The following is a 14,108-nucleotide window of genomic DNA, read 5'->3' as shown; positions in this document are numbered from 1 at the left end:
AAACATCTGCCTGGTATTCTCTTCCAGCCAAGATCCATCTGACATCAGCAGTGATACCCCTCATTTCACGCTCTCTTCTGAATCCAGCTTGAATTTTTGACCGTTTCCTGTGGATGGACTGTTGCAACTGCTTTTGAATTATTTTCAGAAAAATTTTACTTGAGTATGATATTAATGATATTGTTTGGTAATTTCTGCATTCGGTTAGATCACCTTTCTTTGGAATGCACATAAAAATGAATTTCTTCCAATCACTCGCCCAGGCAGCTGTCTTCCAAATTTCTTGGCACAGACGAGTGAGCTCCTCCAGTGCTGCATTCGTTTGTTGAAACATCCAACTCGTAGTCCATCAGTTCTCGGAGCCTTGTTTTCCACCTGCAGTGCAGCTCGGACTTCTTTCAGTGCCACTGGTTTTTGGTCATATGCCACCTCCTGAAATGACTGAACACTGGCCAATTTTTTAGTAGTGACTCTGTGTATTCCTTCATCTTCTTTTGATGGGTCCTGTGTTGTTCAATATTTTGCCCATAGAATCCTTTAAAATTGCAACTCGAGGCTTGAATTTTTTAAAGTTCTTTTCAGCTTGATAAATGCTGAGTGTGTTCTTCCCTTTTGGTTTTCTGACCCAGGCCTTTCCACATGTCATTATGATACTTTGTCTTCTCCAGCCGTCCTTTGAAATCTTCTGTTCAACTCTTTTACTTCATCATTTCTTCGTTTTGCTTTAGCTGCTGTACATTCAAGAGCAAGTTTCAGAGTCTTCTGGCATCCATTTTGGTCTTTTCTTTCTTTCCTTTTTAATGACCTCTTGCTTTCTTCATGTGTGATGTCCTTGATGTCATTCCACAACTCGTTTGGTCTTCAGTCATTAGTGTTCAGTGCATCCAACCTGTTTCTTGAGATGGTCTCTAAATTCAAGTGGGATATACTTAACGGTCATACTTTGGCTCTTGTGGACTTGTTTTAATTTTCTTCAGCTTCAACATGAACTTGCATATGAGCAACTGATGGTCTGTTCTGCAGTCTGCCCCTGGCCTTGTTCTGACTGATGATACCGAGCTTTTCCATCATCTCTTTCTACGGGTGTAGTCAGTTTGATTCCTGTGTTTTCCATCTTATAAGGTCCATATTTACTGGGGAAGGTCCATATGTATAGTCGCCATTTACGTTGTTGAAAAAACATACTATTTGCAATGAATAAGTCTCTGGTCTTGCAAAATCCTATCATTCAATCTCCAGTGTCGTTTCTATCACCAAGGCTCTATTTTCTAACTACCAATCCTTCATCTTTGTTTCCAACTTTCACATTCCAATTACCAGTAATTATCAGTGCACCTTGATTGCACGTTCGATCAATTTCAGACTGCAGAAGTTGGTAAGGATCTTCAGTTTCCTGTTCTTTGGCATTAGTGTCTGATGTGTAAATTTGAGTAACAGTCGTATTAACCGGTCCTCTTTGTAGGCATGTGGATTTTATCCTATCACTGACAGTGTTGTATTTCAGGATAGATCTTCAAATTTTTTGATGATGAATGCGACACCGCTCCTCTTCAATTTGTCGTTCTTGGCACAGTAGAGCATATGATTGCCTGGTCCAGAACGGCCAGTACCAGTCCATTTCAGCTCACTATGCCTAGGATATCGATCTTGATGCATTCCATTTAATTTCTGATGACTTCCAATTTTCCTAGATTCATACTTTGTACATCCCATGTTCCGATTATTAATGGATGTTTGCAGCTGTGTCTTCTAGTTTGAGTCGTGCCACATCAGCAAGTGAAGGTCCCGAAAGCTTGACTCCATCTATGTCGTTAAGGTCGACTCTGCTTTGAGGAGGCAGCTCTTCCCCAGCCGTCTTCTGAGCGCCTTCCAACCAGGGGGCTCATCTTCTGGCACAGTATCAGACAGTGTTCCGCTGCTGTTCATAAGGTTTTCACCGGCCAGTTTTTCCAGAAGTAGGCCACTGGGCCCTTCTTCCTGGTCTGTCTTAGTCTGGAAGCTCCCCTGAAACCCGTCCACCATGGGTGACCATGCTGGTCTTTGAAATACTGGTGGCATAGCTTCCAGCATCACAGCAACACGCAAGCCACCACAGTACGACACACCGACAGACGCACGGTGGCTGTTTCCTTGACCAATGACAAAGTCAAGTGTCAGCACTGCTGTTGGGCTGTTTGACCGTAGCTTTCTCATCTCAAGGCCCAGTGCCCACCATCAGAGCAGAGGCATCTCGGGGGGCCTGCCTCACAGATCTTACCTCACTACTACCTGCCCTTACCTGCCCACACCTTGGGCTGAAATGCTGTCTGTCCATAGTCAAGCCGGGGTCTGGGAGCCAGATGTGAGGGGTGTGAGGTGCAAGGTGGCAGGCACCACTGCAGGGCAGAGCGGCGTGCAGGGGTCCCAGCCTGGCGACAGCGAAGGGCATGCCCCTGGGGCTGAGTCCGTAGCCTGATAGCCCCGCATGCCTCAGCCTTCACCCTCGGGGTTGCAGCCCAGCACGCCGGGAAGAACCTGGTCCCAGGCTTGGGAGTCCCATTTACCCTCCTGGCTGGGGCTGCCTTTCCTCACCCATTCCCTTATTTTAGGGATCCTTGATCCCTCCCAAGTCAAGAGGCACAACTGAGCGCCCCATCGCAGGGCTTCTGGGGCATCAGGAGCCTTCTTCCAGAGGGAGAACAGGCATAGGACGACAGAACACCCAGGCCCACACGGGGAGCACTCGAGTCCAACGACAAGAGTTGTTCTGGGCACACCTGGCCAGGCCTGCGGCACGCTCAGCTTCCACAGCACCAGGCCTGCCGGCCCGTCCACTTGCTCACCTCACAGGCACCCCCACTCCCTCCCCCCTCCCCCACGCCTCCTTTGCTCACAGTTGGAGCTGGCTGGAATGCAGGGTCAGTGGGTGGGCACTCTGGGCAGCCAATCTGCTTCAGACTCATCTGGGCCTGGAGTGTGTGTGGGTGGCCCACACAGCATGCTGGCCGGGCCTGGTGAACTGTCCTGTATAGACCCTAGGGTGCCGTTTTACTCAAAAATGAGGCAAGAGGTTCGAGTACCTTGGCAGGTACCCTAAAAAATTACTAATACAACTACAGATACATCATGCAACCATTAGAAACCTGCTAACTCTAACGTAAAAGTGAGTCACGGAAATGCTGAGCCTCTACTACAGGGCCTCGGGGTCCGAGGGTGCCCTCCCCACAGTCCCAGCCCTGCCTTTCAGATTTCTGAGCGGTCACATAGACACCCAGAAGGGAACCTTGTTCTGGTACTTTGTACCAGATCACACTGCCTAAAGTCTGTCAAAGCACCAGAACCCAGTTCTCACCAAATGGCGTGATGCGAGGTGAGTGTGGGGTAAGCTGAGGGACCAGTTTGATGGTGACTTTCAGAAACCTCTGACCTTTACCTGTAGCTAGGATCAGAAGGTCTAGCAGTTTAAACATCTCGTTTGAAAACATAACCACGTGAACTCAAAAAACCCAATGTGTCCCTTGAAACTGTGCTGAGTGCTGCGGCTAGGCCAAGGAGGCAAAGGTCCTGGCCTGAACCTGGCTCCTGGCTCTCCTGTCTGCTGACCCCACTGTCCATTTACCAGCACCGGCCACATAAGGACAAGAGCAAACAGGACACCTGCCCGGCGTTAGACTCTTCACACATAAAGAACAGTCCGAGTGAGAGAAAAAAGACCAGTGTTATGAACTTTGGAGTTTATTAAATACAAAAGCTATCCATTCCAACAGGAGAAAGAAAGGAAACTCATTTTTAAAAAGTAGTATTTCTAGACCAGCCAAAGAGGCATTGGTGCATGTCAAGCCCTTCCCTGTGTTGGAAAAGCACCTTGAAAGACCACACACTAACCAGAGGGCTCTGGACTCCTGTCAAATTCTTAAACTCTGACTTCACTGCACAAAATGCCATGTGAAGTGTCTCAACACTTCTGGCCCACAACGCATGTCAAATAGGGAAGCCTACAGAGCGGGTTCACAGTTTGCCATGGGGTCTCCGTGGACAGCCCCTGCAGGAGACGTGACAGCGGTGTGTACTGAGGCCTTCAGCCCAGAGCTGCAGGCGCCAGAGCGTGACTCATGGGGGACTGTCAGGTCAGAGGGCATTCTGAGGGACATGAAGGGGCCCGAACCCTGGCCCCTGCCTGTCGTCTCCATCAGAGTCATTTAGTGTTTTCTCTACTTACTAATCAAGGTCAACCGAGTGAAATGTCTTACAGCTAGTGTTCTGGGAGAGAACGGAACACACTGCTACAGTACTGCTGTTTTCATGTTTAGTAATTTTTAAAAAATCACTGGCTTTCACATAAAAAAATCCCTCCAATAGGGCGTTGGAGTCTGTAAGCCCTGTGCAGCTCACCAGCAGGCCTTGTGTAAACCGCGGGGCAGCCCCCTTGCACACGCACCCTCGCTGCATGAGCGGGCCCCGCCATGCGGGCGACAATACTGCTGCAGGTCATGAAACGAGCGTCTCGTAATAAAAATCTTTACTACTGGTGAAGACTGCACACGGAAACACGACCGCATTTCTGGGTAAAGCACGCGGTGACTTCAGGAGGTACACAGAACGCTAAGCTGGAAGCTTCTGTGCTTCTCAGGACTCCTCCTCCTCCTCGTCTTTAATTTCAGAAATTCTGTCTATAGATTTAAGGATTTCAGCAACGAGGTTCAACGTTTCAGCTCCAGAAACCAGCTGCCTAAATGAAAACAGATATTGTGAAGCGTTACTACGATTGTCCGAGAGCAATCACACACATTAAAGCAAAGAATACCCGAATTCCGCCCAGCCCAGTGGGATGCTGATAATTATCATGGTTACGATTATGGTGGCACTCTTTAGAGTTTACCGAGGGGCCTTCTTTGACTTTATTTAGTTTTTACAACAGGAAACCCATTGTCCTCGAGTTGGTTCTGACTCATAGCGACTCTACAGGACAGAGCAGAACCGCCCCATAAGGTTTCCAAAGCTGTAAATCTTTACAGAAGCAGACTGCCACATCTTTCTCCCATGGAGCAGCTGGTGGGTTCGAACCACTGACTTTCTGGTTAGCAGCTTAGCACTTAACCACTGCGCTACCAGGGCTCCTTTACAACAGGAGGGAGAGTATTATCATTCCCTTTAATTCAGAATTTAAACGTCTTCCAAGTGAAGGAACTGAGATGCAAACCAGTCTGAGTTAAGGTCCATCCCTCCCAGGTAAGAACCACCACCAAGCGGCAGAAGGCCAAGTCTGCAAGTCTCACAAACACTGTGCGACCTCCAGGGTCAACATGACATCAGACCCCAAGTCTGAAGGCCACTCACAGCCACCTCCCCGCCTGGGCAGCAGGTCCCACAACGCTCACTTTATGGACGTGTGCGCATTGCTCATGACAACACGGAGATTCTGCAAGGCCATGTCGGTGTTCTGCTTCACCACGGTCAGGCTGGCACCCTGGCCGCACCGCAGGGCTTCGTTCTCGCGCTTGAAGTTGGAGACCTGAGCCTTGGGGGAGGGGGCCAGATGGGGCAGGATATTAAGAACCTTCACGGCTGAGGGTGGGCATTTTAAAGGCAACCAATAGAGGACAGATGCGTCACCCTTGGTGCAAAGAACGTGACTTTGATGGAGAGTTTTCATAGTTGGGGGGCCCTCCTCAGGTAAAACCACTGTCTGTGGAGTTGATTCCGACTCATGGCAGCCCCACGTGTGTCAGAGTAGAACTACTCGTAGGGTTTTCAATGGCTGAAGGTAGATTGCTCGGCCTTGCTTCCAAGGCACTTCAGGGTAAACTTGAACCTCTAGCCTTTCAGTTAGCAGCCGAGCACGTCTGTACCGGTCAGGGACTCCCTCGACCTAAATACCCTCTTCACTTCAGACCTCATGCTCAAACTCCAGACGACAGCACCTGAATTTACATAAACAAGGCGTCCTTGCTACACAGACCCCACCCCAGTCAACAAAGCCCAGGACTTTCTCGCTGAGCAAGAGTTGCAGAGCCAGGAGGGCCTCGTGTCTCCCTGGATAGACACCCCACTGCCCTGATTCATGACTCTGCGAGTCAGAGATACATGAGCCCTTTTCTGCAGTTACCTGGAGCAAACTTATTTCCTGTTTCAGCTTCAGGACGTGATTTTCTGCCTTCACAGCCCGTTTCTATGGCCCAGAAATAACAACAAATGGCATCACTGACATTGTGACATCAGTTCAGGACACGTCCCATGATGCAGAGTGTGGGAGCCCCTTCAGGGTCCCCCTTCAGCTCCCTCTCCTCCCCTCACTGTGACTAGCCCCTCTGTCACTGATGATCTCTGGGACTGCCCCGAGAACCCTCCCCGGCCCCAGTCAGAGCTCCAGGTGCTCAACAACACAGTGCCCAGGGACAATGGTCCACTTGACAGGCGGCCCACTTATGTCAAGCACCAACAGTAGCGTGTACAGACACTGCGCAGCCTCCGTCTGCCCAGTGCAAACCGCACTCTCCTCTAAATGAACTCCGGCAAGCCAAGCACCCTGCCACATAAGTTCAGAGAGACAAAGCTCCTTCGTACGGTCATCAGCTCAAGGTTCTGCTCCACCTGCTGGACCACGGACTCCAGGTCGTGGTAGTCGCTCTCCTCCTTGATCATCTTTGCTTCCAGTTTCCGTTCAAGCGTCCTCACCCTGGTTAAAGGAAAGACAAGGGTTCCTAGTTACTCCTGGGACGAATCTTAAGGATGCTTCTCAAAAGGCATTTCCACAGATTAAGGAGCCAGCCACCACGAATCTCTGGCTACAGAAGGGACCTCAGGTTGGCAGGGAGCGAGGACAGAGGGACCAGACGGAGCTCTGTGACTCCAACACTGAGTTGGCTCGAGTTTGGGTTTAAGATAAACGTTGACACAGAACACGATATGCGTGTTACTGTACAACAAAGCCCGGGCTCGTTCCACTCGGGCCATCACTGTCATGTTAAGTGGGCTCCCGGAACGTTAGGAGGTGTGTTCAGTGGCCCCTAGCTGAAAGCTTACATACATTTCTGTTTGAGTTTCAGAGAAGTTCTGAACCTCACTCAGCTTTCTTCTTAGCTTAGAATTTTCATCTTTCAGCTGCAGAGAAAGGAAATCCTCATTAGAAATTCAGCAGGTCTCCCTAAAAGGGGCTGCCCTTGTGTACTTCGGCTCTGGGACTTCATGGCAAAAACATCAGGACAACGGGGGCAGCGCTCTTAGGAAGTGTGAGAGCAGCTGCCAGGCCAGGCCGCGTGGGGAGGGCCTGCTTTCCAAAGGTCTGCTCATGGATGCCCACTGAACCTGTCCCTTATAACTTGTTCTAGGCGTTTTAAATGTCCTCACTCAGAACACTGCCTGAACTGTCCCTGAGCCAGTGGTTCCAGGCAACCCTGTTCTAACCGTGTAGTCATTCAAGGGTGCCTGAGCCAGTGGCTCCAGCCAACCCCGTTCTGAGGGTGTAGTCATTTAAGGGTCCCTGAGCTGGTGGCTCCAGCAGATCCCGTTCTGAGGGTGTAGCCATTTAAGGGCCACACCTGCCCCGTCACAGTCGGCAGTCGGTCAAGCTCACACATGCTATGGAAGCCAACCCGAGGGGAGAGCACCACAGGGAAATACTGTAAGCGGCTGTTGGCAGCAAAGCGTCTTGTCCTTGAGCCAAAACCCTGGACCCTGGGGAAGCAGAATCACGCCAGGCTCCTGAGAGAGAGACCACTCAGGTGTGCAGCCTGTCAAGTGGCGAGGCACCCCACACTTACTGCTTCGTAACTTATCTGCAGCGTCCGAAGGTGCCGGTCTCCCAGAGACTCCCCGTGGGCTGCAAAGTCTGGGTTGGGACTACCGGCCGGAGACGCCGGAGAAGCTCGGGAATCCGTTTCGCTCAGAGTCCACGGGGGCAGAGACTCGGGCCCTGCCAGCTCTGATGGGTTGGAGAAGAAGGACGCGTAGGTGCTGCAGGGCGATGTGCTGGCAGCCCTCAGGGAGTGCGTCTGCTCCACCGTGGACGGCAGGTAGGCCCCGGTCCAGGTGTCGTCCTCGTCCTCATCCTCATCCAGGAGGTCGCCAGCCCCTGTTGGGTCCTCAAAGAATGGCTGCGGGTACTCCAGGCCGTACCCCATGGTCTGGGCACCTGAAGAGCTACGTTCGAGTCCCAGAGAGTGCCGCGCGGCCTCCTGGGGAAAAAGCAGGGTGTCAAGCTGCCGATGCGTAGCAACTCCATACCTTTCGTTTCTACACTTGATGTTGGGGTGTAAGGAAAGGACAGTGGCATGGCAAGGTCCTGACAGCTTTCTTTCTCACCCACTGACGTCGCCACCAGCACAGCCCCCTGCTCTGCCCACAGCGCTGCGCAGCCTCCTCACAGGATGCTGCGTGCCAGATACCAACGCAGCACCGTCAGCCTTTAAGTCCTCAAGCACAGCACCCAGAGTTACCTTGGAGTAAATCCTACTGCTGGGTGTGTCCTCTTTCGACAGACTGAGATTCTTGGTTTTCAGAAACTCTTTAAAAGAGAACGGGTTCGCCTCTTCAGGCTCTTCGAGTCTGTCATCTGAAATGGTAACAGACGGAACAAACGCCTAACTTCTGCTGAAGTGGCTAAGAGGCCTTTCTACCGACTCTTCTCCTAGGACACGCCATACCCGAGACTGGGAAAGCCGCCCTCGCTGTCCCACGGTAACTCGGGGAAGCCAGAGAAGGAGCAGGCTGACAGGCACGCGATGACACACAGTTCCACCTCTGCATTCTAGATCCCTCGCCATCCCTTCTCTCAGGCCCCTCCGCCCCACGCTGAGCCGCAAGCCTGGGGTCTCCAAAACACTGGCACCTACCCGCCTGCCTCCCTCCCCTGAGGTTCACTGGTGTGGAGCCCACCTGAGAGCTGATTTTATACGTCCCTCAGGCGTGCCAAGTTTGGGACACACTGCTGGCCCCCATCCTTTTCTGCCTAGTTGCCCCTGAGGCTCCCCCGCATCCTTCCCGCTCTCACACCCTGAACCAGCCATACACGGGCCCTCGGTACCTGGGGAGCTATCAAGCGTCTGCCGCCTGCCAAGTGCTGTGCTCAGGGTGAAAGGTTCTTATTCAGTTTTTTTCACATTTTACCTAAACAATGAGGCTTTGCCAGCAGTAGCTGGTGGCCACAATTGCACGATGTATTTTCTTAAAAAATATCAGCAGTCACTCATACGATACAGTCTATGTTTATGAAACTAGTTTCTCAGAAGTCTTTTTTTGGACTATAAAATCGCTAAACCTGGAACGTATCATCGTTAATCACGTAACACTGATTCGTAAACGCTGTATTGTTTGTTATTTAAACAGGTAAAGCCATTTACGTGATGTAGAAAAACACGCATGTATCTGGAAGGTATGTGGCACTGATTTGGATAAAATTCTCTCCTCAGAGAAATGATCTGATGTTATTAGTCACCTCGCCAGCTTAAAAGAAAACAACGCTCTACCTGCAGTTGTGGAAGGTTATGCCAATATTGTGGAACTGACGTTAACCCTCAATGTCTTGCCCACCCTGCTAGTATAAAAATACTCTGAGCAGGTTGTAAACAATAAAAAAATCACACATTAGCAAGATTGCCCAGTATGTTAATTTCCTTAAAGTTTGATGTTTGCCACCAAATAATAAATGCTGGAGAGGTTGTGGAGAGACTGGAACACTTCTACACTGCTGATGGGTATGTAAAACGGTACAACCACTTTGGAAATCGATTTGGCGCTTCCTTAAGTAACTCAAAATAGAAATACCATACATTCCAGCAATCCCACTCCTTGGAATATATTCTAGAGAAATGAGAGCCTTTACACGAACAGATATATGCACACCCATGTTCACTACAGCACTGTTTACAATAGCAAAAAGATGGAAGCAACCAAGTTGCCCATCGATGAATAAATGGATAAATAAATTATGATATATTCGCACAATGGAATACTATGTATCAATAAAAAAGCTATGATGAATCCGTGAAACATTTCATAACGTGGAGAAATCTGGAAGGCATTATGCTGAGTGAAATCAGTCAGTTGTAAAAGGACAAATGTTGTATAAGACGACCATTATAAGTACTCGAAAAATAGTTTAAACAGAGAAGAAGATACTCTTCGGTGGTTACAAGAGTGGGAACAGATAGATAGTAACTAAGAACTATTTTAGGTGAAGAGAAAAACAACAAACAATACAGGCAAGGTCAGCACAACTGGACTAAACCAAAAGCAAAGAAGTTTCCTGAATAAACTGAATGCTTCGAAGGCCAGCATAGCAGGGACAGGGGTCTGGGGACCATGGTTTCAGGGTACATCTATGTCAATTGGCATAATAAAATCTATTAAGATAACATTCTGCATCCCACTTTGGAGAGTGGTGTCTGGGGTCTTAAACGCTAGCAAGCGGCCATCTGAGATGCATCGATTGGTGTCAACCCACCTGGATCAAAGGAAAATGAAGAACACCAAAGACACAAGGTAGTTCATGACCCCAAGAGACAGAGAGGGCCACATAAACCAGAGACTATATCAGCCTGAGACCAGAAGAACTAGATGGTGCCCAGCTACAACCGATGACTGCCCTGAGGGGGAACACAACAGAGAATCCCTGAGGAGTAGGAGAGCAATGAGATACAGACCCCAAATTCTCATCAAAAGACCAGACTTAATGGTCTGACTGAGACTAGAAGGACCCCGGAGGTCATGGTCCCCAGACCTTCTGTTAGCCCAAGACAGGAACCATTCCCGAAGCCAATTCTTCGGATAGGGATTGGACTGGACCATGGGATAGAAAATGATACTGGTGAAGAAGGAACTTCTTGGACAAAGTAGACACATGAGACTATGTGGGGAGGTCCTGTTTGGAGGGGAGATGAGAGGGAAGAAGGGGTCAGAAGCTGGCCAAATGGACACAAAAATAGAGGGTGCAAAGAAGGAGTGTGCTGTCTCATCAGGGGGAGAGCAACTAGGAGCATATATACACAGCATATATATGTATGTACATACACGTGTATATATAGAACCATGTAACGAGATGTATATAAGCTTTTGTACTAGAGACTGACCGGGTTTGTAAACTTTCATTTAATGTACAAAAAAAACTAAAAAAAAAAATTTGATGTTTGTTTTTACTCACTTTGTTGCTATTGACATCTTTCTGTTTTCACATAAGTTTTAGTGACTTAAGAAAGATTTCAGAAACATACAATTATCAGAGTAAACATCTTGTTTTCCTAAGTACACTGGACAAATCCTTCATTCCTTCTGTCTTTCCTGATTGAATGGAACACTAACTGTATTGTTTTGCTACATCAAATAAACATCTGTGGACCAGGAAAAAAAAACTGAGCCCCGTGGACCCCAGACCCTGTGGCTCCACGCCCCTCAGGGTGACCGAGCTCCATGGACCCCAGTCCCTGAGGCTCTGTGCCCCTCAGGGTGACTCAGCCCTGTAGACCCCAGCCACTGAGGGTCCATGTCCCTCAGGGTGACTGAGCTCTGTGGACCCCAGCCCCTGAGGCTGTGCCCCTCAGAATGACTGAGCCCCGCGGACCCCAGCCCCTGAGGCTCCACGCCCCTCTGAGTGACTGAGCCCCGTGGACCCCAGTCCCTGAGGCTACACACCCCTCAAGGTTACTCTGAGCTCCGTGGACCCCAGCCCCTGAGATTCCTCACCCCCTCGGGGTGACTGAGCTCCGTGCACCCCAGCCCGAGACTCCATGCCCCTCAGAGTGACTGAGCTCCGTGGACCCCAGTCCCTCAGGCTCCATGCCCCTCAGGGTGACTGAGCTCCATGGACCGCAGCCCCTGTAGCTCCGTGTCCCTCAAGGTGACTCTGAGCTTCATGGGCCCCAGTCCCTCAGGCTCCATGCCCCTCAGGGTGACTGAGCTCCATGGACCGCAGCCCCTGTAGCTCCGTGTCCCTCAAGGTGACTCTGAGCTCCATGGGCCCCAGCCCCTACGGCTCCGCGCTCCTCAGGGTGACTTGGAGCTCCGTGGGCCCCAGCCCCTGAGGCTCCACACCCTTCAGGGTAACTGAGCTCTGTGGACTCCAGCTCCTGTGGCTTGGTGTCCTACAGGGTGACTCACCCCACTTGACTCCAGGGCCTGCATCTTCCAGCTCAGGTCCTCCTGCCCTTGGGGCCCTGCCCTCCACCCGACTCAGGACGCAATCCTGCAGACACTACCCCACCTGCTCCTCCTGGATCCAGGTGTACCACTTATCTTCTACCAAACCAACCAGCCCGCCCCTCGTAGGTCCCTTGCACAGAGAGGAAAAGAAATGGTTACTAAACTACTCTACCTCCATAGCATGTCTCGTGGGCTCCTGGTGGGCCTTCCTTAGTGCCTGTCCCCTTTCCAAAGCCAAAATCTGCAAAGAGACGTTGTCATCCACCATGATCACCTGGTTTGTCTTTTGGACATGGAGTCTCTATTGCAGTGGTCCTCGTGGCCCGGGGGGCTTTGTGCACAGATGCCCCAGGCCCTGACCATGGAGACTGACTTCCACCGGAGTCGGGGGGCCCTGCCGTCTGCACCTTCAGCTAGAATCTGTCTTGTAAGACTACCTAAGCGTCCCTGTGTGCTGCCGTTAGCCTCAAACCCATTGCCACTGGGTTGATTCCGACTTGTAGTGGCCCTATGTGTTACAGAGAACTGTGCTCCACGGGGTGTCCAATGGCTGTAATCTTGGGTGGCACCGTGGAGTGGGTTTAAACCATCAGCTTTTACGTCAGTAATCGAGTGCAAACTGTGTGCGCCACCCAGAGACCTACCTGTAAAAACCTGTTGCCATCGAGTTGATCCCAGGTCATACCGACCCTACACGACAGAGCAGAACCGCCTCGTAGGATTTCCAAGGCTGTAAGCTTCACGGAAGCAGATTGCTACATCTCTTCCACAGAGCCACCGGTGGGTTCAAACTGCCGGCCTTTTGGTTAGCGGCCAGACGTTTAAACACTGCACCACCAGGGTTCCTTCAGGGACCTACCTGTAAACCTGTTGCCATCAAATCGATTCCAACTCATAGCGACCCTATATAACAGCGTAGAACTGCCCCATAGGATTTCCAAGGAGCAGCTAATAGATTTGAACTGCCAGTCTTTTTTTTTTTTTTGGTTAGTAGCCGTGGCTTTTAACCATTGTGCCCCCAGGGCCCCTCAGGGACCTATAGAGCCTGTCTGTTCCACCTAAACCTAGCTGTACACCCCAGGAGCAGGGCACTGTGTGTGCTCTGGCAGGATCTGCCCAAAAAACAGGACACAGCATCCAAGTACCATCGCTGGCTCTGGACCAAGGCTCCTTCTCCACCTGTGCCCCCGCCAAGCACACCTCTCTTCCAGCACTCCCCGTCCTGCACTGCCACTGAGTCTGGGTTGGCCCCCCCAAGCCTAGACTGTGAGCTCCTAGCAGGTGGGGCGCTCTCCACCTGCCCCCAGTGCCTGGCACACAAGGGTGCTGTACTCACTGCCGAGCAAGTGGGTGAGTTAAGGCAGGAACCTACAGGCAGTGCCCACAGGAACTGGGGGGTCCCTGCGGCCGGCGCCCTCCTCTCTCACCTGTGTCTCCCACGGAAGCTAGCACCGGACTGGGCACATAACACATAAACGTCGGCCGAATGCCGAAGAAGTGGGAGTCCAGGTCCCCGCCACGGGGGCGCTCACAGTCTAGCTGGGGGAGACAAGACCGGCGCTCATAGAACGCTGGAGCTGAAAGCAACAATAAGAGGGGCTCACCGGGTGCCGGCGCGGGGACTCGCCGGGGCTCGCCCTCTGCCGGGGCTCGAACCCGGGCCCGGCCGCTCCCCGCCCTCCCGGCCCTCCGCCGCCCTCCCGGCCCTCCGCCGCCCCGCTCACCGTCCGGAATGACGAGGCTTCGGGCTCGGGACAGCGGGGTGACGCCCGGGCGGCGCGCGTAGCCCGCCATCCCCGCGGGCCCGGCGGGGCTGGACCTCGCTAGCCCGGCAGCGGCGGCTCCATGGTCTCGGCCCCGCCCGGGCCGCGGCCCCGCTCGCCCACCCCAGTCGCCCGCCGCTCGGCCGCCGCCGCCGCCGCCGCCGCTCCCCCGCGCCTCCCGCGGCGGCTTCCGCTCCGGCCACCGGAAGCGCGCGCCCGAGCGGCGCGGGCCGA

The 14,108-nt window shown here is 51.9% G+C and overlaps 1 protein-coding gene across 6 annotated transcripts; it reads right to left on the bottom strand.

Annotated features, from left to right (window-relative positions):
* Positions 1-3,692: 3,692 nt before the first annotated feature.
* On the bottom strand, positions 3,693-13,943 carry ENTR1 (endosome associated trafficking regulator 1). 6 transcript variants are annotated; one of them, XM_064290665.1, is made up of 10 exons: positions 13,836-13,940; positions 13,539-13,688; positions 12,284-12,352; positions 8,415-8,530; positions 7,740-8,153; positions 7,007-7,080; positions 6,544-6,655; positions 6,086-6,148; positions 5,358-5,497; positions 3,693-4,708 (listed from the first exon to the last, which is right to left on the bottom strand). In XM_064290665.1, exons 1-10 carry the CDS (start codon positions 13,903-13,905, stop codon positions 4,606-4,608), a joined length of 1,311 nt encoding a protein of 436 aa, XP_064146735.1. In that variant the 5' UTR covers positions 13,906-13,940; the 3' UTR covers positions 3,693-4,605. The 6 variants fall into 6 exon arrangements, with proteins under 6 accessions (XP_064146735.1, XP_064146736.1, XP_064146737.1 ...); XM_064290666.1 differs by having other exon boundaries at positions 6,571-6,655; XM_064290667.1 differs by lacking the exon at positions 6,086-6,148.
* Between the last annotated feature and the right edge of the window lie 165 nt (positions 13,944-14,108).

Source organism: Loxodonta africana, chromosome 9 (genome assembly GCF_030014295.1).
Source record: "Loxodonta africana isolate mLoxAfr1 chromosome 9, mLoxAfr1.hap2, whole genome shotgun sequence".
Lineage (NCBI taxonomy): Eukaryota > Metazoa > Chordata > Mammalia > Proboscidea > Elephantidae > Loxodonta > Loxodonta africana.
The sequence above is the reverse complement of the archived record's forward strand: the minus strand, read 5'-3'. Positions and strand labels throughout refer to the sequence as shown.

What these genes read in the sequence shown, in the direction of transcription:
- ENTR1 (XM_064290665.1), bottom strand. Translation starts at nt 13,905, where the DNA reads ATGGCGGGCTACGCGCGCCGCCCGGGCGTCACCCCGCTGTCCCGAGCC. An exon ending in AAGCCTCGTCATTCCGGACG is followed by an intron (nt 13,689 to 13,835) that starts GTGAGCGGGGCG and finishes TGTTGCTTTCAG; the next exon opens with CTCCAGCGTTCTATGAGCGC. An exon ending in GCAGTAGGATTTACTCCAAG is followed by an intron (nt 8,154 to 8,414) that starts GTAACTCTGGGT and finishes CTTTTTCCCCAG; the next exon opens with GAGGCCGCGCGGCACTCTCT.